Below are 26,883 nucleotides of genomic sequence, written 5' to 3'. Positions count from 1 at the left end.
TTATGAACCCCCAGGGGGTCTACTATAGGGCAAATTCAGTCCGACTTTACAATGTTAATTTCAAAGAATAACGTCGAGTATTTGAGTGTTTTATGTATGTATCGTAAAGAGGAGATGCAGAGCTTGATATTAGATATCACGCAAAATTAATATTTTAAAAATTTCCACTCCTTATGCCAGGAAGAGCAAAATTTCGCTACTAGGGGGTCCACTATTGGGCATTTTACCCTATATCAGGAACGGTAGCACTTAGAAAAAAAAATCGTACACTTACATTGGAAATTTCACGTGCTTTCATAAAATCGAGTCGATAGATAATCAAAATATTTCGACCATTTTTAAAAAACCAACTTATTTAAAAAAAATCATAACTTTTTTGTCCATTATTTCTCCACTATTACCCATAGTGTAAAAAAGTACATGTATTATCTGCTACAACATATTAAAAATTATTAAAAAATTAAAAATTTGGTTTCGAGATAATCGTTTTTAAGTTTTATTTGCAATGATTTAACATTTTTTTTCACAGTGTATATTTTTTTTCATATAACACCAAAGATTATCTAAAATATTGTCGAATACACCAAAACGATTGGGAAAGCCGTTGTCAAGTTATACTTTTTTGAAAGTGTTCAAGGTGTTTTTACTTAGGCCTAGAGTCAAAATAGCAAAGCAATGATGCATATTATGCTGTTTGATCGCAAAGTATGCATATACGAAATTTTATGGAAATCAAAAAATACCAAATTGAAATCTCGATAAAAAATCATGATTTCACAGAGAATTGCTCTGTTCTATGTTTGCTTGGACTCTTATCCACATTGGACAGTTATGTGTTTATGAGCAGTAAAACTTCTTGAAATGTTTTTTGTAGGATATTTCCTCGACTTCCCTGGGCATAAAGGGCATAAAAGTATAATCGTGTTAGCCTCATGATATGCAAATGCAAAAATGGTAACTTGGCTTAGAAACCTCACAGTTAATAACTGTGCTGTTTGAACACCAAGCCTTGAGATTGCAAACCCCCTATGGGGGATGTAATGCCAATAATAAGAAGAAGAAATACCCTTTTCTTGGGTATTTCCGACAGGGTAACGCCGTTGGTTTGAATCTCGTGATGAAACGAGTCTTTGTCAGGAATATCTGTCGTTATTATCCTGTAACTTGGTATTTCAAAACCAAAAAACTCAAGGACTGCGTGACAAACTACATAACATTTTAAGAGGGATGAAAGGAGTCAGCTCAATCGTTACACTAGGTACTAAATAAATTGAATCATTCATACAAAAAAAGGGAAAGGGATAGGTCTAAAATATACAGCATAACTTTGCGCTACGTAATAGTTGAATGAACTCCAATACCTTCCTAAGATCAAACTTCAGAAAGATTTAGTTACTTACCAAGTGTCAATTTTCTGTAATCTCCCTCCTCCGTTATAAGCTGAGCATTGATCCCCAATACGCTGCGATACATTTTAGAAGCAGCATCGATTTTTAAGGATAACATTTTCCCGCAAACTTCTTCCTTGATTAGTGTATCTATGGCCGCAGCAACTTTTTCTACATACTGGGTAAGGTTTTTGTCGTTAACAGATACCTTTAAGGCGACACAAATAGGATCAATAATTTCTCGGAATCCTTCCAGATGTATGAATGAGAACGGGAATCCGTGTACTGTTACGCATTTTATGACTCCACCAAACAGACGCTCTTTGCTCATTCGTACAGGAATCTTCGGATCTTGTCGCCCCGAATTAGGGTTGGGTTGGCACGTTCCTAATTCAAGAACCTCATACTCTTTTGGATGGAGTTTTTGAATATGTCGCTTAAAATTTCCTACGTTGTAGGTCAGCTGCGTATAGCCACAACTATCGACAACTGAACAGCGATATCCACCACAAGCTAACTTTTTGGTTACCGCATTCACTACTTCAGCGACGTTCCGACGTTTTTTAGATTTTGACACCGTTTCCATTTTTAACGCACACGCAATTTCTGCTTATTTTGCTGCAGCATGGATACCTACACGCAATTCTGAAACTGACAGATCGATGTGAGCGAAAACTTTCTCACCCGCTTCTCACTCAGCAGCCAAGGGAAATAACACTTTTCTCTCGACAAGAGATGATGGCTGTGAACGAAAAGTAGGCATCACCGAGGTTTAATATTTACGATTTATCACCATAGAGAGAGTGAGGGAAACACATTTTTCGGTGAAAAATAGCCTGAGAGAAAATGAAATACTGATTTTCAGTGAAAAATGCGGTGAGGGATAAAACATTGCTCGCGAAAATGAGTGAGAAGTAGGAACCCTGCTCATGCCTCGATTGTGTGCTATTTAATAGATGGTATCTATGCTTCCCAATCACATTCTGTCGCTTCATACTTGTTCGTACCCTAGCGAACGGCTTTCAATCTGTTGATTTTTAAATAATAACTTTTGTTTATCGATTATCCCTCATACCAAATGAATCAATATAAATCCCCAAAAAAAATCCTGAATTTTGTGAAAACACTCCAGTGTATTTTAAGTGCGCGCGCTCCTGTGGCTCTGGAGTCCATTTTTTGACAGTTTGCCATGACATTTAGAAAATCCAAATATCTTTCTATTAGTTGAACTTACTTAGTTGAGACTATAAAATCATTTAGATGGAGTAAAATTAAAGAGCAGAATTTTTTGCCTTGAGTGTAGGACAACACTGGGTACCGTTAAATATTTGTAAAACATTAATACTATGTGAATGTGGAAGTATTTTTGTATTACATAATGAAAATAATAGCAAAATACAAAAAGTTACAGATTTGATTTGATGTAACTTTCAATGTTTGTTTGCTCAACATTCTGGAGCGACGCTGGCATACTGTCCGCAAAACTTGCACTGGAACATTCAGTTGGGCAACAAAATAACTTTTCTCAGTGGTTCATATGATATTAAATTCATCTTCCATCTTCAAAAATGTTACGATTTTCGAAAATATGTTTCACTGGCCAAAACGCCCCAGTGTAGGCAGGACGATTGTATGACATTTGCCAGAAAACCATTTGCCAGAATCTATTTGCCAGAATGATTTTTGCCAGAAACCCATTTGCCAGAATGGACCATATGCCAGAAAGCCATTAACCAGAATAGACCATTTTCCAGAATGTAATTTGCCAGAATGTACCATTTCCCAGAAATAGTAAAACTGGAAATTCCAATTATTATTGATGGCTTAAGAATAGAAAAAATATATATAAAGAAGGTGATTTTGCATTATTTGGTGGATTTGGCATTATTTAATAATAAAGGGATTTGTGGGATAACTAATTTTCATAAAAGGGATTATTTAACATATTAGACAATTTTCAGAAAGGGGTCGTTCAAAAATGATGTCACAGATTTTATGGGGGGGAGGGGGTCTAAGATTTTGTGACAGTACATGTACTAGGTATACAAAAAAGCGTGACAGAGGGGGGGAGGGGGTCTAGAAATCCCAAAAAGTAGTGGACGTCATATTTGAACCGCCCCAAAGATGGATACTATTTATCAAAAAAAAAAATCATATTTGTCTAATACCAAACAAACTGTTTACGAATGGATATCATATTTCTTCGTCTCATTCCAGACGCAGACTTCATTTCAAAATTAAATCATATCTACAATCGGATAATATCATTTTATGTCATACCACAGATAACAGATTAGGCTAGAACAAATTTTATCGAAAATCCTGTGTAAACTTTTGAATTGATATACGTTGGCGCACTACTGCCATCTACTCAACTGATTACGGCAGTACATACGAACACAGCGGAATAACAACCGTCGAACGCAGCCAATGTATTTGACAGCTGCATTCGGGCTGCGATTTCAATAAAAATGATCCTTGCGCCATTTCTAATCGATTGCCAAACGCGGTCCCAATTTAAAATACATTTGAATTAACAGTTGCGGCTGTTTACACACGTATCGGATGCCAGCCTCAATATCTGTTATCTGTGGTCATACTAGACGCCATTTGCTTTCATTGGAGAAGTTATATCTACAAGTCTAGGCAAAATGTCTATTTCTAAAGAAGGAATCATATCCACAATTGACATATTCAAACACGGACACGGGCAACCACCTACGTTTAAAGAAGGGATCCCGAGCAGCACAAATCAGACGAAACTGGTTACAGCAACTTCATTGTGACTGAATCTGGTCATATATGAGTTGCACCAACCTATGTGAAACATGTGTGCTGCTAGGGATAACATCTTCTTCTTCATTGGCATTACATCCCCACTGGGACATAGCCGCCTCGCTGCTTAGTGTTCATTTAGTACTTCCACAGTTGATCACCGTGAGGTTTCTAAGTCAAGTTACCATTTTTGCATTCGTATATCATGAGGCTAACACGATGATACTTTTATGCCCAGGGAAGTCCAAACAATTTCCAAGCCGAAAATTGCCTAGACCGGCACCGGGAATCGAACCCAGTCACCCTCAGCATGGTCTTGTTTTATAGCCGCGCATCTTATCGCTAGGCTAAGGAGGACACCAAGATAACATCTATCCTTGCCTTAATCGGAGCAAGCACCTTTTTTTTAACAAATGGATCATATCCACCATTTCTGATAAACACCTACTTTTAAAGAAGGAATCACATCCATCATTGCTTCATTTGAGGCAAACGCCTACTTATAAAGAAGGAATCACATCCATCATTGCTTCATTTGAGGCAAACGCCTACTTTTAAAGAAGGGACCACATCCACCATTGCCTTAATCCGAGCAAGCGCCTTCTTTTAAAGAATGAATAACATGCACAACTACCTTTATCCGGAAAAGCGCCTTCTTTTGAAAAAGGGATCATATCCACCATTGTTTTAATCCTGGCAATCGCCTATTTTTAAAGAAGGGTTCACATCAACCGTTGCCTTAATCCCTACAAGCGCCTGCTTTTAAAGAAGGGATCACATCCACCATTGCCATAATCCGGGAAAACCGCCTACTTTAAAGGAAGGAATTACATCAACCATTGCGTTAATCCGAGCAAGCGCCTATTTTTAAAGAAGGAGTCACATCTACCATTACCTTAATCCGGGTATGTACCTATTTTGAAAGAAGGGATCACACCCACCATTGCCTTAATCCGGGCAAACACCTATTTGAAAGAAAGGATCACATCCGCCATTTTTGCCTTAATCCGGGCAAGCTGCTATACTCGGCTTATGTATGGATACGTCTTATGTACATATTAGGTATTTTCAATTCTATTATCGACCTCAGTATATTCCTCAGTAGAAAACAACTATACAACAATAACAAAGCAAAATTATAAAAAATGTCCCTTACGCCAAATGACCCTCTCTTTTAACGCTGTTCATAGTTATGCCTAAAGTTTATGGCGTTAAGAATTATTGCGCATACTGGGCAAACGCGCGCATGACAAATATGTGACAACCAATTCTGGGCAATGGTGCATTCTGGGGAATGGTACATTCTGGGGAAAGGCTTTCTGGAGAATGGTGCCTTCTGGCAAGCGGCTTTCTGGGGAATGGTCCATTCCGGCAAATTGCTTCTGGCAAAACGCCTTCTGGCAAATGACTTTCTGGCAATTGTCATACAACCGGCAGGACAATATGCCCTTGCTAACTGGACACAAGCGCGGCGAGCTTGCAGCAATTGCTTCCAAATTATATGGAAACTATTGAAATGTGATTCAAATCTGATTAAATGCACTTATATTGGTTTTTTAATGTCAAGCACATAAGGATTTGTAAACTTTTAATTATGGGATTGATAAAATACGATTGAAGGGCTATGAAACGTCTTTGGCTAAGGCTCAGGCACTTTTTGAAATCCATTTTTTCACGACTTTTCAAAAAAGCTTTATTACGTGTTCTCTGTAATATTTTTATATGACTACTCACGGGTAATGCATTTGCGACTTCACACAAAGTTTGCATAAATTGCGTTGAAAAGTAAAAAGTTATCAAGGTATTGCCTTAGGGGGACATATTATACTACGGGTTTACAATCTGTAGTCGCTAACGAAATCCTGATATCCTACAGATTGTAACTGGAAAGAATCATGACAATCGGACTTAAAACACCTGAGATATATCGGGGCAAAGTTGCCGCTCCACTCTCATAAGAGGCCTTAACCATAGATGTTTCCCTTCATGTTATGGAAAAACAGTAAACACTGCCCACTTGTACGGTGGCTGCAACTCAGTTAGAAAATAAGCAGAAAAAAACATTTTCAAGAACGTTCTTTGCACGGAATAGCTAATTAGTCTCGAATTCGTTAATATTTGAAACTAATTTTCAAATGTACGCAAATCACCCACACCGAAATTGTCGCTTCCAGATCGGGTTTAAACTAGGTATCCTACATTCAAAGATGAGCGAATACTTGTCTATGCCATTGAGTAATGTTGCTAGCTCTGCAAACAATCTTTGCAGACCTTTTGAAGACAAGAGATGATTTTACGTTTGATTCTCGTTCACTAAAATGATAGAAAATCTAATTAGACCTAAAAAACTATTCATTGAAAACATGTACAAAATCTTCAACAATGTTCAAATAGCACAAATTTTGACAGTTCTCAATTGCTCAAAATGACCACTTCCGCATATCTCTGAATAAAGGATTCCGATTCCTAGAAACTCTATCGACAATGTTGAAAGGCAAAACTGAACCCGCCATGTGACGACCAACCGACCGTCATCGCATCGGTTCGATGTTAACCATTTAAAATGCAATATTCCACGCTGAAGCTCCCAACGCATAGCTCGGTGCCCATTTTTTGCTCGTTGTATACAATCGGCGTAGTTAGAGAGGGAAAACCATTGAACACATTGGAAAGATATACACTTTAACTAATTTTAAAAATATATTTTTTTCAGAGAATTGAATGATTGAAATTGGTAGCGCGGAAGGTTAAGCGCTAATGCGCTTGTGAAATATAAATATTTTGAGAATGGCCATCCCAAAGGTGAAATAAAAAAAATACGGGTCTAATTAGTTGCGGTAGAGATCATTGCTACCAATTTTGAACACAATATGAGCACTTTATTCCCAGTCTATTCTTTTCTCATGGAATCGTTAAGTTTCTAAAACCCCTTTTAAAAATCTTGATACGTCAATGAATTCTATCATTCGTCCCTTCGATCTAACTTTTTTTTACTATTCTCGTTTTTCTCATCAAACAGATGCACTGCGTTGATTACACGCCGGAAAGCGGAAAATGCCGGGATTATTTCAGCTCGCACTCGACACGTGCCCGGCAGCACGGCATGCTCACGTGGTTGGCCACCCTAGCGCTACTGCTCGGCACCATAACCAGCCGGTTGGTCAACTCGAGCGCACTAATTTAATCGGCGGCCCGCGCGAGGACTGTCGAATTCTCTTTACACAACAACACAACTGGGGACATGGTGCACCGCAGCTCGCGAGGGCTATCAACGGCGGAGGAGGACTAAAAGCTCTATATAGAGGAGCATATATAGCTATTCTAGCGAAATCTAGTGCTGCACAGAACTTATTTTGTGATCGACGATGGCGCGTGTGCGGATCTAAGCGTGACTGGGAGCTCGTGAGTGGGTCAGTGAGAAATAGTGGTCATGATGGAGAACATGAATAAATTAAAACTTAACAGAGAATCCCCCAGCTAGTTGTGCGTGTTTGGTCGAAACTGCCCACAAACTTCCTTCCTCCGGGGAACTCCGGGTTATTGTTGCATTGTGTGAATGATGCTGTTGGAAAATGTTTGCGAATTTTTCATTTGTTATCGCCATCATCACCATCGGCAAGAGGTATCATATTATGAGTGTCAGTGTGTCAATTATTATTATTTATGTCCTATTATGGGGTCCCCAGTTATCATCTCGAGCGAAGGTGTTGGATTGCTAGTCTGTAGACAGTGGGTTCGATCTCAGTTTGGACAAGGATTGTTTTTTTTTGCGACGGCGTGGTGTATACATGGTGTAATTCTACTTGCCAATTGTACAAATACGAACTCATACCTCAGTATTGAAATTTAATGTTTGGGAGAACATTTTAATTATAAAAACAGTCAAGTTCCAGTAGGAATGTAGATCTACGAAAACTACATAAAAAAATTCATTTGAAAAAAATTTCAGGAAAAAGACAATTGCAATAGATTTTTGGTTCAAACTAGTTGACCCGGCAGGCGTAGTAGGCAAAAATGCGTGTCGTGAACTGCGCTTGCGAAATTTTCATACGAATCTTAATTTTAGTTTTTCACGACTTACTCAACGATACTCGTGATTTTCGCTTGAGGAAATATATAAACCTGTCAGAAAATATAACGAACGTACCTGCTGAAGGAATGAAGAAAATCCATCCAGCCGTTTTTTTAGTTATGCGGATACAAACACAGATCTTTTCATTTTCATATAGGTATAAGGGTCTGTTCACAAATTTGGGGGGGATATCCAACTTGCGTTATGCTTTGTTGCACTAGAAGGTGGGGGAGGGTGGGTACTACCAAATGTTACGCATCCCGAGCAGCACAAGTCAGACAAAATGGTTGCAGCAGTTTGATTGTGACTAAATCCGGTCACATATGAGTTGCAGCAACCTATGTGAAGCATGTGTGCTGTTAGGAATAACGCGAATACAAATTTATTTTAAAGTTTTTTATTTTCTATCAGAGCAGGCTATTTTGATGTTTTTTTTTTGAGAATCCTAAAAGACAGCGAATTTTGTTTGAATGATTGTTGCTAAATTTCGAGGCATTTTTGTCTCACGATGAATATTCACGATTTCTACAGATTTTATTATTATATGGAACGACGCTCTTATTGGTATTGTATTTCATGATTAGATTTTCCAAACCAAAACCAAGCCAAAGATAATAGAGGCAAACCAGAGAGTTTTCGTTTTAAGCAATTGCATTTTAGCTCAACCACTTCAACCACATAGGCAGTTCAACCTTCAACTTCAACCTAAGCAGTTCAATTTAAAAATGATTTGTCTATCTTTGTCGTTTTAGTCATTTCCGAAATCAAGCACATAGCGGGACTGTTATACGTAAAACTCCAAGCGAATATTGTATTTCTCGATAGAACAGTCCCGGTATACTAAAATTTGAATGGCATGGTCGCAAATTCTATTTTCGTTTTTACTAGCTGCATTCTTGATATCCTTGGTTTTAATCATATGCCGTTCCTATTCTAACAGTGTTCAACAAATACCAAAACCCAAATGCGTCAGAGAAAGAAAAAACTGACTTTAAAATTTTCTTAGTTACGCGTTATTTGGGGAGGAGGGGGTGCCAAAATGTTACTTTTTGTTACGAGGGGAGGGAGGGGTCAAAACTCAGATTTTTGCGTTACGTAATTTGTGAACAGACCCTAACTAGTCGGGCGGCAGATGTTGTGCTGCATAGTAGAGATGGTCGGGTTTCGGGTTTTCAAAACCCGCATTTATTCAGATCATTCAACAATTTGATAATAAACCTTATTTTCTAAGAACATGTGAAAGTCCATATTTTTGTTTACGTTTGAAAGTATAGTTCGTCCGTAAACAAGAATACCGAACCTAAACCTCATATGATGTCACGAATTAATATAATGTGTAACTATGAATCAAATTTCCATCGTCACAACTCTGATGCATCATGAGGATCGTCAAAGACATTTTTTTTTGTTGAATACAAGATTATTGTTGAAAACGAAGGTGTTTTTCAGCTTTTTTTAATGGCTTTGAAAATGTTTCAATATTTGAAATAAAAGAGGAGCGATACCAAATATATTTATTTGGACAAATTAGAGAACCTAAAAGGAATCGATTGAGATAATTAAAAATTAAGGAAAGTTCAAATCAGATTTAATACAAAAAAATCGGTGCAATCAAAGTTGATTGCTCATGTTCCGGATATGTATAAGTAACCCGGAGTTGTAATTAATTACTATGTCTGAAACTCAACTTTGGTCAACTTGATTGAAGGGTCTTCATAAATACACGACCTTCTTTAGAAATTTGTAAACTCTGAAATAGAATGGAATGAGCAAATGAGTCTACCAATTCTCTCATGATGTTTGAGATTACTGCACTATTTTTTTACAAAGAGACAAAAATTCAGATTTGAAAATTTTCCCGGTGGTTATTAAATTTCCCGCATATTTCCCGATACTTTCCCGGTGATTTTCAATTCCCGGTTTTTCCCGGTTCTCCCGGTTTTCCCGGTTCGCTGGTCACCATGAACCCGAACCCGACGGGATCGAATCGGGTTTGGGTTTGGGAAATTTGTACAATGTCGGGTTCGGGTCGGGTACGGGTTTAAGAATTTCATTATCGAATATTTTTTATTCGTTTCTGGTAAATTTTTAGGATTTTTCGTTATTTGGGCCTAGATCTTTTTGGTTGTAAATAGAAAAATTAAATATCTAGTTTGAGTTTTCTGACAACAAAATAGTTCGGCTCCAGCTCGGGTTTAAATAGTTGATTTCGGGTTGGGTACGGGTTTCATAAGATTTTTTGTTTCGGGTTAGGGTCGGGTTCGGGCTTGAAAGGAATTTATGGATCGGGTTTGGGTCGGGTTCGGGTTTGCAAAATGTGAAACCCGACCATCTCTACTGCATAGTAGGCGAAAATGCCCATACGAAATTCCCATACGAATCTTTGTTTTAGTTGCTCACGATTTACTCAACCTTACTCGTAATTTTTGCATGGGGAAGTATCATATAAACCCGTCGGAATCGATAACGAACATATCTGCTGAAGGAACAAAGAAAATCAATCAACCCGTTTTCGTGTTATGCGAATACGAACACAGACCATTTCATTTTAATTATATAGGAGAGAACGGCTGCTACTCTATTAAGGTGGTTATACAACAAAGCCACAAATCGGCCATCTTGGAAACCACGTGCTTTTTCTAGTGATTTTTCAAGAGCACGAATTAAGAGAACCATAATGCCCATGGGGATGAAACATCCGTAGATCGTTTGCTTACTCATGATAAACAATCGACTTTAATTTCAGCATTGTACGAAAACTATTACGCTGGATTTGAACTTTTGATAATAGGAGTAGAAAATCGTGTGGTGAATTTGAAATTCACCACATGGCTTGACTGTATAATCACCTTAATATATTTGTCTAAACATTGACTGGTTCACCTTAAGAACTATGTAAGTCCTGAGCACCATTTGGATATACTCATCGCCGCAAGCTGCGAATACCATCCGAATAATCACAGTAGGCCGTGACTCCAATGGTGGACTTGCGATCGTGTAAGACGTGCTACACTCCATTGCACAGTGACGTCACACACGACTTTTGACAGGTACTGGTCCTGTTGTTTACAGACGACTTTATTTTAATTTTGAGATACTTCTATCATTCTTCGGATTTTCTGATCTTTAATTACCTAAACTTTACGATAATTACCAATATTTGAATGCGGAATGTACGGAATGTCTTCAACATCGTGAAATATGCAGATTTAATTTGGATCAAAAAAATTCTAAGTCCGAGACGTAAACAACAGGACCAGTACCTGTCAAAATAGTGAGGTTAGGTTTGCCGCGCGCAATGACCTACAGACACTTCCTAAAATCCTTATTCATAATTGTGTTACTATTTTGTTCCACAAATCTATTCCATATTTTGAATTAGGTTCTAACTAATGATCGGATGATTAAAGAACAACAAACCTGACGAGGTCAACGGCCTTTTTTTGTTATACGATATTTGGGCAAATAGAATGAAGTCCTACACAATCCAAATGTAAGCCCCGAATCCAATCCAAAACCAATTATTTTTATTTATTCAGACTAAGGCCAAAGTGGCCTGTGCGGTATAAAAAAGTCTTCTCCATTCGGCTCGGTCCATGGCTACATGTCGCCAACCACGCAGTCTACGGAGGGTCCGCCAGTCATCTTCCACCTGATCGATCCACCTTGCCCGCTGCGCACCTCGCCTTCTTGTACCCGTCAGATCGTTGTCGAGAACCATTTTCACCGGGTTACTGTCCGACATTCTGGGTACGTGCCCGGCCCACCGCAGTCGTCCGATTTTCGCGGTGTGAACGATGGATGGTTCTCCCAACAGCTGATGCAACTCGTGGTTCATTCGCCTCCTCCACGTACCGTCCGCCATCTGCACCCCACCATAGATGGTACGCAGCACTTTCCTTTCGAAAACTCCAAGTGCGCGTTGGTTCTCCATGAGCATCGTCCAGGTCTCGTGTCCGTAGAGGACTACCGGTCTAATGAGCGTTTTGTAGATTGTCAGTTTGGTACGGCGGCGAACTCTATTCGATCGGAGCGTCTTGCGGAGTCCAAAGTACGTACGATTTCCAGCCATTATGCGTCTCCGAATTTCTCTGCTGGTGTTATTTTCGGCAGTCACCAGTGAGCCCAAGTACACAAATTCTTTTACCACCTCGATTTCGTCACCACCGATGCAAACTCGCGGTGGGTGGCTCACGTTGTCTTCTCTTGAACCTCTTCCTATCATGTACTTTGTCTTCGACGTGTTGATGACTAGTCCGATCCGCTCAGCTTCCCTCTTCAGACTGATGTAGGCTTCCTCCATCTTCTCAAAGTTATGTGCCATGATATCTATGTCGTCGGCGAAGCCAAATATGTAGCTGGACGGACTTATTGAAAATTGTACCACTCGTGTTAATCCCTGCTCTTCGTATTACCTCTTCCAAAGTGATGTTGAATAGCAGACACGAAAGACCATCACCTTGCCGTAACCCTCTGCGGGTTTCGAAGGGACTCGAGAATGCCCCTGAAACTCGAACTACGCACATCACCCGATCCATCGTCGTTGTAACTCCCTTGCAGTTGGTGCTAGTCGACGGCATAAAATTTGGGAGAGTACCTTGTAGGCGGCGTTCAGCAATGCGATTGCGCGATAGTTGCTACAATCCAGCTTATCACCCTTTTTGTAGATGGGACACACGACACCTTCCATCCACTCCTGCGAAAAAACTTCCTCCTCCCAAATCTTGGTAATGACCCAGTGCAGCGCTCTAGCCAATGCCTCACCACCGTGTTTAAATAGCTCTCCTGGTAGTTGATCAACCCCAGGGGCTTTGTTGTTCTTCAGCCGGCCAATCTCCTCCTGTATTTCCTGAAGATCCGGATCCGGTAAAATTATGTCCTGCGCGCTTTCTCCCAGGTCCATCACCACACCGCCATCTTCGTCTGCCACATCGCCATTCAGGTACTCTTCGTAGTGCTGCCGCCACCTTTGGATCACCTCACGCTCGTTCGTAAGAAGGTTCCCGTTTATGTCCTTACACATATCAGGCTGTGGCACGTGGCCCTTACGTGAACGGTTAAACTTCTCTTAGAACTTTCGTGTGTTATTAGCGCGGTACAGTTGCTCCATCTCTTCACGGTCTCGATCTTCCTGCTGGCGCTTTTTTCTCCGGAAAATCGAGTTTTGTCTGTTCCGCGCCTGTTTATATCGTGCCTCGTTCGCCCTCGTGCTGAGTTGCAGCATTCTCGCCCATGCTGCATTCTTCTCTTCCACTAACTGCTCACATTCGCCGTCATACCAGTCGTTTCTTTGATCCGGGGGCACCGTGCCAAGTGCAGCGGATGCGGTGCTACAAATGGCGGATCGAATATCTCTCCAGCCATTTTCAAGAGACGCTGCGCCTAGCTGCTCTTCTGTTGGAAGTGACACTTCCAGCTGCTGCGCGTATTCTTGGGCTAGTCTACCGTCTTGTAGCCGCCCAATGTTCAGCCGCGGCGTCCTACTTCGACGCGTGTTGTACACCGTCGAGAGTTTTGAGCGCAGGCATACTGCAACGAGGTAGTGGTCGGATTCAATATTCGCACTGCGGTAAGTGCGGACGTTCGTGATGTCGTTTCTTGGTTAGGTGATCTCCATGTGGCCTTGTGGATATTTTTGCGGGGAAAGAAGGTGCTTCGGACTACCATTCCGCGGGAGGCTGCAAAGTTTATGCATCGTTGGCCGTTGTCATTCGATATGGTGTGCAGACTATCCTCCCATTTCCTCCCTTCCTGCCTGTGCATTCATATCACCGATGACGATTATGACGTGCCGCAGTGGGCATCCATCGTATGTCTGCTCCAGCTGTGCATAGAAGGCTTGTATCTCGTCGTCGGGTCTCCCTTCGTGTGGGTAGTGCACGTTGATGATGCTATAGTTGAAGAAACGGCCTTTAATCCTCAGCTTGCACATCCTTGCGTTGATTGGCTGCCACCCAATCATGCGTTGGCGCATCTTACCCAGCACTATGAAGCCGGTTCCCAGCTCGTTGGTGGTGCCACAGCTTTGGTAGAAGGTAGCCGCTCGATGCCCGCTTTTCCACACTTTCTGTCCTATCCAGCAAATCTCCTGCAGCGCCACGACGTCGAAGTTGCGGGGATGTAATTCATAGTAGATCATCCTGTCGCAACCTGCGAAACCTAGCGACTTGCAATTCCATGTTCCAAGCTTCCAATCGTGATCCTGTATTCGTCGCCTAGGTCTTTGCCGATTATATCGAGTCGCATTATAAAAGATAATATATTGTTCGTAATGATTGGTTTTCCAGGCGGCTTATTGGGCCTGCGCAAACCTCCTGTCTCGTCGGAGGGCCATCGTGTCAGGGCTGTTTAGCGCCCCACCTAACACCAGGACTTGGGCTTGTGCGCTTTGAGCGGCACATGGTCGCTTTGGTGGGGCCTACTTGCGGATACATGAACCCAAACCAATCCTAATCCAATTCGAATCCAAACTAAATCAAATCCAAATCTATTTAAAATTCAATCCAATTCTAATTCAAATCCAATCCAAATCGAATCCTAATCAAATCGAAATCCAATTCAAATCTAATCTGAATAAATTTTAAATCCAATCCAAATCCAACCCAAATTCAATTCAAATTCCATTCAAATCCAATCCAAAAAATTGACGATTTTTTGACAAATACAATAATGGGATATAAAGCAATTTATTATAATTTGTCCAATCTAACGCGAACTCATTTTTACTAATTTCACAAAATCAATGCATTTGGTACCTGGTGGGTCGCAAGCAATATGGGATTCTGCTAGGTGGGTCGCTTATCCGAAAGTTTGGGAACCCCTGTCCTAGGTGATTCCTTTTCGGCTGGTGCTCAGCCATTCACAATGGCGATCCATTGCCAGTTGTTGAATACTTTTTCACAATTTATCTTGAACCTTAGAAAAGGAATCACCTACGAACAGTGAAAATCAAGCGTTATTAAATATTTGTTCTGAAAGCGGATCATTGGAATCGCGCATTTTTTATATATTAACTGAGCGGGCTTTATAAAGTCGCGCATTATAAGTGAGCCAAGAAAAGTCGTGGATAGAATCGTATCTATGAAAGCGGATTATTTCAATAACGCAGTTTTCTTGAATTTGGATAATCAGGAAATTAACGAGCGGACTCTAGTCACACACCAAAAGCGGTTCAAGAAAAGGCCATGAATATCGCGCATTTGATAAGCGGATCAGGAAGATCGTGCAATTGAGAAGCGGATTGAGAAGATCGCGCATTGAAGAAGCGGATTGAAACAAATCGCGCATTAGAAGCGGATTAGGAAGATCGCGCATCCGAAAAGCGGATTGAAACAAATCGCGCATTAGAAGCGGATCAAGAAGATCGCGCATTAGAAAAGCGGATTAAAATAAATCGCGCAGTAGAAGCGGATCACGAACATCGCGCATTAGAGAGGCGGATTGTAAAAAAATCGCGCTTAAAGCGGATCAATAATGTGTAAGCCAACAGTAAAACATTCAACAATTCGTTAAACTACACATATGCATTGTCTAAACGGAAAAATAAATTGTGTGTTTTCTGGCACAGCTACGTCGAAGACTGTGTGGAGACAGAATATCGAGGATTGCGAATTTCACGTGGTGCAAGGATTAACCACAACATGAAGGTAAATATCCTTATGAGTTGTATGGGCCGGTCTGCAACAGGTTTGTAATAACTCAAAAACATTTAGTCATGACCTGCGGTGTCGCGACCACCATATTTACAAGCACTGTGGGCTAGGTGGGCGGACCAAATCTACAACAAATTTATTTAGCGAGCATGGGGCGTCTTCTAATATTGTCTTCATTGTCTGCAAATAACAATATGTGGTCAAGAGATAATACAAAATAGGTATAAGAGCATTTGGACAACGCACTATTATGGTCAATTAATTCCTCCGAAGAATGATAAAAATCATCGGTGTAACATGTTCCGTGCGACGTGGAAATCGAAATGGGATGCTACTCTGTTGAAGACCCGCTGTAGGTCTAAATAGCACCGTGCATGCCGTAGCGTACGTTGCGGTCGGTGGGAGGACGCTCAAGTCTATTTGTTCCAGCATATCTCCATAATCGCTTCTTGAGCGAAGTATCTTCAGGTTGATCAGCAGACGCCGGCTTCCGTAACTCGGTAGATTACACGGATCCAGCCAAGATAGCCTGCAAAGTGCGATTCGAAGTAAACGGCGTTGAACAGATTTTAATCTATCGGCACCGTTGGTTGATGTTGGGTCTAGTGCACCAGAGTGCAATAGACAGATTTTAAATAGTATGGAGTTCTGGATGCTTTGTAAAAGATGAATGCGATGTGCTGCTTGATTGATAGTTGCGACTCTTGGATGACACCAAGGACCTTCACATGGTTTACTCGCTCGCTCTATTTCTTTGTCATCCGTAGCTAAAAACGATTAGCTGTTTTTTAGGTAAAACTTTATGACAGAACATTTGACCGAGCTGTCCACTGTTCGGTACAGAGAACATCAATAAGCGAGATTATCAAGTTGAAATTGTGGAAGCTAACAATCGACGATGTAATGAATTCCAAAAAAAAATTAAGGTCATGCGTACGACAACCGAGGGCTCTTGACATGCACGAAAACTTTTAGATGTGCATTTCGCTATAGCTACTGTCAGATGACAGTCTAAGCGATGCGAATGAGGCCAGTTCAGGAGACTGCCACTAACTCCGAATCAGTCCAGTTGTGCAATAGCGAATTAGTGTTTCATCTTATCGAAGGCTGTAGATAAGATAAGGTACACTGGGGGAAGTGGAAAAAGAAAAATCGATAGTTCATGTTCAACTTTTTGTAAAAGCAGTTTAAATGATCTAAATGCATTCAATCATTATGGGCTCTCAAAAACAGTCCATTTTGCACCAACTGTGCAGTAATTCATACCATTTTAGTCGCTTGACATTTATAAAAATAGATTTGAAATTTAAGAGTTATTTTTCAACTTAACCGTGTGAAATGGAGTAAGTGGAAAACCCAAGTTATCTTGACTTTCAATTGTGATCAGTACTTCTTCTTCTTCTTATTGGCATTACATTGGCAGAGCCGCCTCGCAGCTTAGTGTTCATTTAGCACTTCCACAGTTATTAACTGCAATGTTTCTAAGCCAGGTTACCATTTTTGCATTCGTATATCATGAGGCTAGCACGATGATACTTTTATGCCCAGGGAAGTCGAGACAATTTCCAATCCGAAAATTGACTAGACCGGCACCGGGAATCGAACTGAGCCACCCTCAGTATGGTCTTGCTTTGTAGCCGCGCGTCGTACCGCACGACAAAGGAGGGCCCACATTGTGATCAGTAATAATATATGATTAAAATCAATACGGTAATTGCTCTAAGTATCTTTTGTTGAATAATTTCGTTGGATTAAAGGAATAGGGGAGGGGTGGTTGTGTCTTCTAAAACACTAAGTGTACGTAAAATCTGTATGTTCGCCCCAAGGATAAACTTTTTGAGGAAGAATGAGACTTACAGTGTTATAAACTTATCGACTCAACCGTCTAAGACGAGTTTGGAGAGTACCATTTAATTCCACTACGTTTTGTTATGTTTGCAAATACGTATTTCGACCACGTCGACTGTGTCGTCGTCTTCAGTGTCTCGTACTTGACTCGACTAGTTGTTGCGACTCTCCGGATCATGTCAGCATTCATGTTGATTGTACCCAACAATTAATCGTTTGATAGAACGTTCCTTGCTGTGCAAGAAACTGTTTGCGAAGAAACAGCAAAGTTCCTGCCTGAGTAGTTGAGGCAACTTCTCCACTAAATTCCATTCAGGATGAAACAAAAATTCCTTGCATACGCATTCCTAGAATATTCCCAGAAGGATTTTGGTTTTTATATGAATTACTTAGTGCTCAAATGAGAAAAGCTGAAAAAAGTCTGAAAGTTGCTATTTTGTGGACTTTAGTGTAGTGTGTTGGTCGTGATGTTATAACTAATGTTTGGGAGCTATGGTTGCGTTTGCTGACGATTTCTTCTTTCTGGTTTGGGTGGTGCTTTTCTTTCGCGCACAAACCCACCTAGCTGGATCGGCATCGCAGGCCATATGTCCAACCTATTTCTATTTATACTCCGTGGAGTTTACAAATCGTGATCTGCTTTATATCTTATTTGAAAGTCTGTCATATAAGACTTGTTGTTATTTTTCTTTTTACGTCCGTAGACTTTGCTTTCTTTTATAGTCATGTTGACTTTTCCCTGTATTTAGGGCTGTGGAGGGGGTGGGGATCGAACCCATGACCATCTGATTGAGAGTCAGACGTGTAGACAAATACTCTACGGACCCCCCATTTGCTGACGACGATGAACAGAAAAACAAACTAAACAAAAATTGGCTACCTTAACAAATGCCAATCCTGCGCACATTAACAACCTCTAGTTGAAACACACTTAATACACAAAAATGAAGAAAAAATTTTTTTTAGAAAAAAAAATCTATACTTCCTTTTTTCGAGGAGAAGGCAGATGTGTGGGTCCTACTCTATTAATATACTTGTCTAAACATTGACTGGTTCACCTTATAAACTACGTACTAGTCCTGAGCACCATTTGGATATACTCATCGCAGCAAGCTGCGAATACCATTCGAATAGTCACAGTAGACCGCGACTCCAATGTCACTTTCCTTGGTAGACTAACGTTGAGGTAAGACTTGCTACAGACACTTCCTAGGTGATTCCTTTTCGGCTGGTGCTCAGCCATTCACAGACAAGAAGATACGAAGAGAAGAAGACGAAGAAGAAGATTATTAGGGGAAGGTGGGGTGACTTGATCCCCGGGGAGACTTGATCACCCCCTGTTTTATCGAGAACTAAAGTAGTTTTGTTCTAGCGTATTTTTTAGTATAGATCCCCTAGACAAATGACCTTTATGTGGTGAGTTATTTTTTTGATTGACAACCTTTGAAAGACTATTATTCTTTTATTTACTTCCACTAATTAATTTTTATGTATCAAACAGATACGCATTTCGTTTTCTACTTGAAAACTTCTTCAATGTTCTGCTGTCACATTACAAACAGTCATGATGGGACTGTTGCTTTGTTTTAAAATTTAAATTTTACAATAGTTTTAATAGATCTGTGCAAATAACGATGGCTAGTCGATAAAATCATTATATTGTTCCTGATTTTGAGTTAGAAGCAACATTATTGAAAAAGAAACAGCTTGTTTACAATAGTTTGATGCGCTTTCATGAAAAAAAAATACGAGAAAATTTAGCGGATTTTCTTTCATTGTTTATGTTTTCATAAAAGCGGAGAGAGTAAAATGTAAATATCGCATGACCTCTCTCAATGAAAGAAAATCTCAGTACTGCCTAAGATACATTCAATCTATTCTAAAAGCATTCTAAGTAGTTGAAACAGTGATCCATTCTCACACCAATTTGACCCATTGTCGGGGGTGGCGACGACGGTATTTCAATTTGATTCATTATGAAGAAAGATCCATTAATTGCGTACCGCAAAAATGACCATTTCGACTCCCATTACCCCCCCATTTGTCACACATTTTGAATGAAGCATCTGAAAATTATATGATCGGAGACGTTTGGTACGGGAGCTCCACGCTTTCCTCGATTCATGTTATTGGGTGAATTTGGGTATTCCTGAAGCATCTATGACAAAAGATCGAAAGGACAAAAGTCGAAAGACAAGAGGTCAAAAGCCGAAAGGTCGAAATGACAAAGGGTCGGAAGAAAAACAGGTCGAAACTTCGAAAGAGACGGAAGGTCGAAAGGACAAAACGTCGAAAGGCACAAAAGATCGAAAAGGACAAAAGGTCAATCAAAAACAAGTCGATAACAAGTTGGGTGTATTAGAAGGAATTTGTGAAATACATTTAACTTCAAGCACAAATAATACACTCATCTCATCAATCAAAGTTGAAGAATGAGCAATTTTCAAAGAAGGGGTAATTACTATGAAGCAATATTACGAATATCTAGATATTTCTGTTAGAGATTGTTGATTTAAGAAATGAATGAAACTTATATTGTGCGAGATTTATTCTCTCCGGATCAGTTTCTAATCTATTTCGACCTCTTGTCACTTTCGACCTTTTGTTCTTTTAGACCTTTTGCCTCTTTCGACCTTTTATCCCGTTCGACGATTTGTCCTTTCGACCTTTTGACATTTCGACTTTTTGTCGCTCAATATCTAGGAATGATCTCTGCGGTACATACTGCATAGTTGACCTGCCGTATAAAAAGATAAATGACAGAATTCAGAGACCGCCATTTTCCAGTATGCTTTCAAGTATTGGCTACGCAAGTATGCGATTAGATTAGAAGCATCTGAACCTGTTGTGAGTTGTCACACTTCATAGATTTTCTCTTACTCCAGTGCACAGACAACGTAGGTTTTTTAGGAAGATAGAAGATTAAAAGGAACATCATTGATTCTGCTTATACGTTCAAATAAATTCCAATATTAATTTAAGGGTACTGAAAAATTATTTTCGAAAAATTTATCAATTGAAACGAAATGGCACTTTACAACCTTACTCTGGTGTACATGAAATAATATTTTCAAATTAAAGTGATAACACCACATTCGTTCGAATGCCACTGTTGGATGGCCATGTCATCATTTAAGCAGCTCTCCCATTTGAGCGAAGTTATTAATTATTTACACTTATTGCAAAACGGAGATCGAAAAAATTATGTTGTTTGTCATGTACTTTATTTGTTCAGTATAATTATAGTTGAAAGCTACCAACCGTTTACTGTTATTTGCAGAGCAGATTAAATGAAACATGTTTTTGATTTGTCACACGCGTGGCCAACAATCTACAATCCCACCCCCCGGAGTCTCTATCGATTTCGGGAATACGGTATGCAGCCATTACTGATGTTTTTTCCAAACGGAAATAGGAACCCTTATGAGTCAAAACATTATATCCCAAGGTTACTCACAGTCGAATTTTGGTCTTTTTAAAATTTTGAGTAGTGATACTTTACTAAACAAGGACGTGTTCCATCTAAAAAAAATAGATTCTATGGTGCCATTCCGTAAAAATTTTCAATGTGTGTCATCAGTATCTGGATAACATGATAACATTTATGTTATTAGACCCAGAAGGATATGAAAATTGTCGAATGCAACTCGCTTAGACGAAGCTCCGAGAAACTGATTAAACAAAAAACGTACCTTTAAAGGAACTTTGCCTTTAAAGAAACTAAAAATCAGGGATTGAATCCTAATGAGAAAGAACAAGTCTCTCACTTATCATCTCTGTATACATATCGATATGTAGCATACCGCGAGAGACTTTTTTCGCAAGCTGTCATGATAGAAAACTGATTCGGGAGGCTATACCCCATGATAAATTTCTTTTAGAAAGCTCCAAATGTGGGGAGCACTGGCTCGGATGATGCATTTCAACTTGTTCTACACAGCTGTGCAGTAACCAACACGAAAGAAGCAAAAACAAAGCGAGAATCACCATTTTTCTATGGGGGCTGCCTATCCGGTTCTGTTTTTTCGGACTTGTAGGGACACGGCAGGTATTTTCGTCTGTTCGTCATAGTCTCGAAAACCAATAAAAAAGACGCTTTTTTGTAAAACTCATACGTACCAAATCGTAAGCTCAGGAGAAACGTTCTGTTATAGTGGAGTTTTAGCAAATGTACGTTGCTTTCGTTGGTTTTAGCCCCTACGACGATGGACGGAAATACCTGCCGTGTCCCTATACAAGTTTGATAAATTTGTTATCATGGCTTGTTATGATTCGGAACAGTTTTTGCCTCTCTTTTATCGTTGTTCGTTATCTATTGAGAGCAATTTCTGCAAACTCTGCTAAAAATGAAATGATCTGTGTTTGTATCCGCAAAACCGGTTGGATGGTCTTTCTTCATTCCTTCAACAGATATATTCATTATATTTTCCGACGAGTTTATATAAATGTTCCCCCATGCAAAAATCACGAGTAAAAATGAGTAATAATGACCAATAGTGGACCCCTAACCAATGGTGGACCCTCCAGCCATATTTACATTATTACTTCATAATATAAACACTTTTCTTAAAAATTCTATCGGCAGAACCTAGAAATGCTATGGAAGGAAGAGCAAAATTTCGCTACTAGGAACTCCACTATTGGGCATTTTACCCTATAAATCATGAAAAACTAAAAATAAAATTCGTGTGGAAATTTCGCATAGGCACTAACATCGCGCATTTGCGCCTACTATACAGGACAACGGCTACCGGGTCAACTAGTAAATAATATAGATCAGTGATCCCCAAAGTGCGGTCCGCGGGCCGCATACGACCCTCCAAGCCATTTTCTGCTGCCGGCGAAAGATTTCAGAGAATACAACACATATGGCACATTGATAACCATTACATAAGGGCTCATTCACCAATTACATAACGCCTTAAGGGGTGGGTGGGTACAAAATACTGCGTTACAAATTGTTACGTTTTGTCTAGGGGTGGGAGGGTTTTTCCAGTTCTGTTACGGATAACATTTAAGATATTAAAATTTTATAAAAAAACGAAATTACTAATTACATTCAAATTTGACCTACAGTTTGAGATACAGTTCAGTAAAAATACCAATTTATCATTTTTGATTAAATTTAAGTAAGACGTTACGGGTCATAGATGGGGGTGGGTGGGTATAAAGAAAAAGTTACAAACAAACCACAGAGGGTTCAAATCTGTGTTTTTTTTTTGCGTTAAGAAATTGGTGAACGAGCGACTGCGAAACTCTAAAATAATGCAGTACTGAGTATTCATATAATATGGTGGACTCTCTAGTATGAGTTTACACGTGGACACTCACGTTTTCTCTCAAAATGCTCACAACATCTCTCGATGGGGTAGACACTTTTTGACAGCTTACTTTAACCCTTTCAGGTCAAAATTTTTCTAAGCTATTATTCAGTAAATTTGATATGCTTCATTTGTTTTTGTGATTAATAATGGAGAAATAACAAAATAAGTTTGAACATATTTTTAGGGATGTGCTAGATCATCCAAACTGTCCTTGAGTCTAGAACTTGCGATCTACAGTTACCATGCTAGCTTTCTTCGTCATTCCAAGCTTGGATATGTATTTAACCATGTTCAGAACATATTCCAGAAGATCGAGAGATATGGTAAGATGGTTTTGAGCTAACCTAACCCGGGTAGAAGCCGCAGCCGTGATATTGATATCCAAACATGATATTGTTTGTTTGAAATAAGAGTAAAAATAACACGCAAAAATAATAAAAAAATTGCACCGAAATATCAGGTTTTGCTATTAACAAGTACAAACTAAAAGCTCAAGATATTGATGAGTTCTTGTTAATGGCAAAACCTGATGTTTGTATGATATTTCGGTGCAAATTTCTGTTATTTTTACTCTTATTTCAAACAAGTTTATATCTGGTTTTTTAATATATACCAAAAGTTTTTAATATATACCAAATGGTAAGATGGTTTTGAGTAATCCTGGGTTATCCAAACTGCCAATTAGTTCAGAACTTGCGATCTACGGCCATCGCAGTAGATTCTCCAGGTAAACGTCAGCCACATGCAACAATAACGCTATCACAGTGAAAATATGCTTTATACTGGCTATATAATAGCATTATTTGGTTTGTCCGTCACCTAATGCTCCAATATATACTTACTTGATACATGATGGGCTACAGCTCTTCGATGAACCTACGCCGAGTATCCTTCTCCACTGGACTCGATCTTGGACCAATCGCTTCAAGTCGCCCTGAACATTGAGCGTCCTCAGGTCCTCTTCAACTGCAAAAAGCCATCGTGTACGCGGCCTTCCTCGAAGCCTGCGTCCTCTTCCGGGTTCTCTACTAAATATTATCTTCGCTTAACGTTCTTCCGGCATACGAACAACGTGACGTTCCGAACTTAAGGACAGTTTTGGTGACCTGCAGTATGTCCGAACAATCAGCCGTTATGCAAGGACAATAACTTCCAGGAGACAAATACCAGGTCATTTAGAAATGGAGCACTTTTAAATGTGTGTATTTTTAAAACTTTTCGTTCAATAGAAAAGCTTTCTGAAAATGGAACAGAGCTTATGTTATTTTATTCCATATAAATAATTGAATAATACCATGTATCGTTAATTCGAAGAAAGACTCGCCCTTTTCTGTTGATGCCGCTTGTCAGCCGGCGCACACCATCTTTAGTCATTTTAGTCCTGATTTTGGTTAGCTGCTCCACCAATTCTTCATTTGACCAATGTCACTGACAATTGCTCCCTTTGTCTTCAGTAACTTCTTAATTGTCGCCCAAAATTTCTCTATTGGATAGAATTGAGGACAATTTGATGGATGCAGATTTTTTGATATGAACTGGACTCCACTATTGTTGTATCATTGTAGTACTTCCTTGCTGTGTTTACTGTGCTGTTGAATTGCTGATCGCTCTCATGAGTCCTGTGAACGCCGAATTTAATCAATTGAATTAGTACAAAACTGTTAAATCTGTACATACGTCAAGTTCATCCATTGTTTTACTCTTCAGTATATTAGTTTGGCAGTATTTGGGTCCGCCAATCATCTTCCACCTAATCGATCCGCATTGCCCGCTGCGCACCTCGCCTTCTTGTGCCCGTCGGAACGTTGTCGAGTACCATTTTAACCGGGTTACTGTCCGACATTCTGGCTACGTGCCCGGCCCACCGCAGTCGTCCGATTTTCGCTATGTGAACGATGGATGGTTCTCTCAGCAGCTCATGCAACTCGTGGTTCATTCGCCTCCTCCACGTACCGTCCGGAAATCACCTAATCAAGTAACGGAAAACCAATTCGACCACGTTCTAATCGACGGTAAATTCTTCTCCGACATCTCGAACGTACGCACTTACCGCTGTGCGAATATTGAATCCGACCACTACCTCGTTGAAGTATGTCTGCGCTAAAAACACTCGACGGTGTACAACACGTAGTCGTAGTCGAACGGCTTAGCATTGGGCGGCTACAAGAAGGTAGACTAGCCCAAGACTACGCGCAGCAGCTGGAAGTGGCACTCCCAACGGAAGAGCAGCTAGGCGCAGCATCTCTTGAAGATGGCTGGAGAGATATTCGATCCGCTATTGGAAGCACCGCAACCGTTGCACTAAGCACGGTGCCCCTGGATCAAAGAAACGACTGGAATGACGGCGAATGTGAGCACTTAGTTGAGGAAAAAATGCAGCATGGGCGAGATTGCTATAACACCGCACGAGGGCGAACGAGGCACGATACAAACGGGCGCGGAACAGACAAAACTCGATTTTTCGGAGGAAAAAGCGCCAGCAGGAAGATCGAGACCGTGAAGAGACGGAGGAACTGTGCCACAGCCCGATATGTGTAAGGACATAAACGGGAACCTTCTTACAAACGAGCGTGAGGTGATCCAAAGGTGGCGGCAGCATTACGAAGAGCACCTCAATGGCGATATGGCAGACAACGGTGGCGGTATGGTAATGAACCTAGAATCACGCGCGCAGGACATGCGACTTCCGGCTCCGAATCTCCATGAAATCCAGGAGGAGATCGGCCGGCTGAAAAACAACAAAGCCCCTGGAGTTGACCAACTACCAGGAGAGTTGTTTAAACGCTGTTTAATCACCCAGTGCAGCGCTCTAGCTAGTGGTGAGGCACTAGCTAGAGCGCTGCACTGGGTGATTACCAAGGTTTGGGAGAATGAGGTTCTGCCGCAGGAGTGGATGGAAGGTGTCGTGTGTCCCATCTACAAAAAGGGCGATAAGCCGGATTGTAGCATTTACCACACAATCACATTGCTGGCCGCCGCCTACAAGGTACACTCCCAAATTTTATGCCGCCGACTAACACCAATTGCAAGAGAGATGGTGGGGCAGTACCAGGCGGGATTTATGGGTGAACACTCTACCACAGACCAGGTGTTCGCCATACGTCAGGTATTGCAGAAATGCCGCGAATACAACGTGCCCACACATCATCTATTTATCGACTTCAAAACCGCATATGATACAACCGATCGGGACCAGCTATGGCAGCTAATGCACGAAAACGGATTTCCGGATAAACTGATACGGTTGATCAAGGCGACGGCCATCGGGTGACGTGTGTAGTTCGAGTTTCCGGGGAATTCTCGAGTCCCTTCGAAACGCGTAGAGGGTTACGGGAAGGTGATGGTCTTTCGTGTCTGCTATTCAACATCGCTTTGGAGGGAGTAATACGAAGGGCAAGGATTGACGAGTGGTACGATTTTCACGAAGTCCGTCCAGTTATTTGGTTTCGCCGACGACATTGATATCATGGCACGTAACTTTGAGAGGATGGAGGAAGCCTACATCAGACTGAAAAGCGAAGCTAAACGGATTGGACTAGTCATCAATACGTTGAAGACGAAGTACATGATAGGAAGAGGCTCAAGAGAGGCCAATGTAAGCCACCCACCACGAGTTTCTATCGGTGGTGACGAAATCGAGGTGGTTGAAGAATTCGTGTACTTGGGCTCACTGGTGACCGCCGATAACGATACCAACGATCCGACGGGAACAAGAAGGCGAGGTGCACAGCGGGCAAAGTGGATCGATCAGGAGGAGGACGATTTGCGGACCCTCCGCAGACTGCGTGGTTGGCGAAGTGCAGCCATGGACCGAGCTGAATGGA

The 26,883-nt window shown here is 40.6% G+C and overlaps 1 protein-coding gene and 1 pseudogene across 2 annotated transcripts in view; both read left to right on the top strand.

Annotated features, from left to right (window-relative positions):
* Positions 1–7,632, top strand: part of LOC134224047 (uncharacterized) — a 94,848-nt gene extending 87,216 nt beyond the window's left edge. For both annotated transcript variants that reach the window (XM_062703288.1, XM_062703287.1), the window contains exon 8: positions 7,183–7,632. In XM_062703288.1, coding sequence (XP_062559272.1) covers positions 7,183–7,347 — 165 coding nt within the window. In that variant the 3' untranslated portion in view covers positions 7,348–7,632. The remainder of the gene's footprint in view (positions 1–7,182) is intronic.
* LOC134226949 (uncharacterized) overlaps positions 1–26,883 on the top strand; it is a 439,829-nt pseudogene that overhangs the window by 380,906 nt on the left and 32,040 nt on the right.

Source organism: Armigeres subalbatus, chromosome 3 (assembly GCF_024139115.2).
Source record: "Armigeres subalbatus isolate Guangzhou_Male chromosome 3, GZ_Asu_2, whole genome shotgun sequence".
Taxonomy (NCBI): Eukaryota; Metazoa; Arthropoda; class Insecta; order Diptera; family Culicidae; genus Armigeres; species Armigeres subalbatus.
Note: the sequence above shows the minus strand (reverse complement) of the source record. Positions and strands in the feature narration are given on the sequence as shown.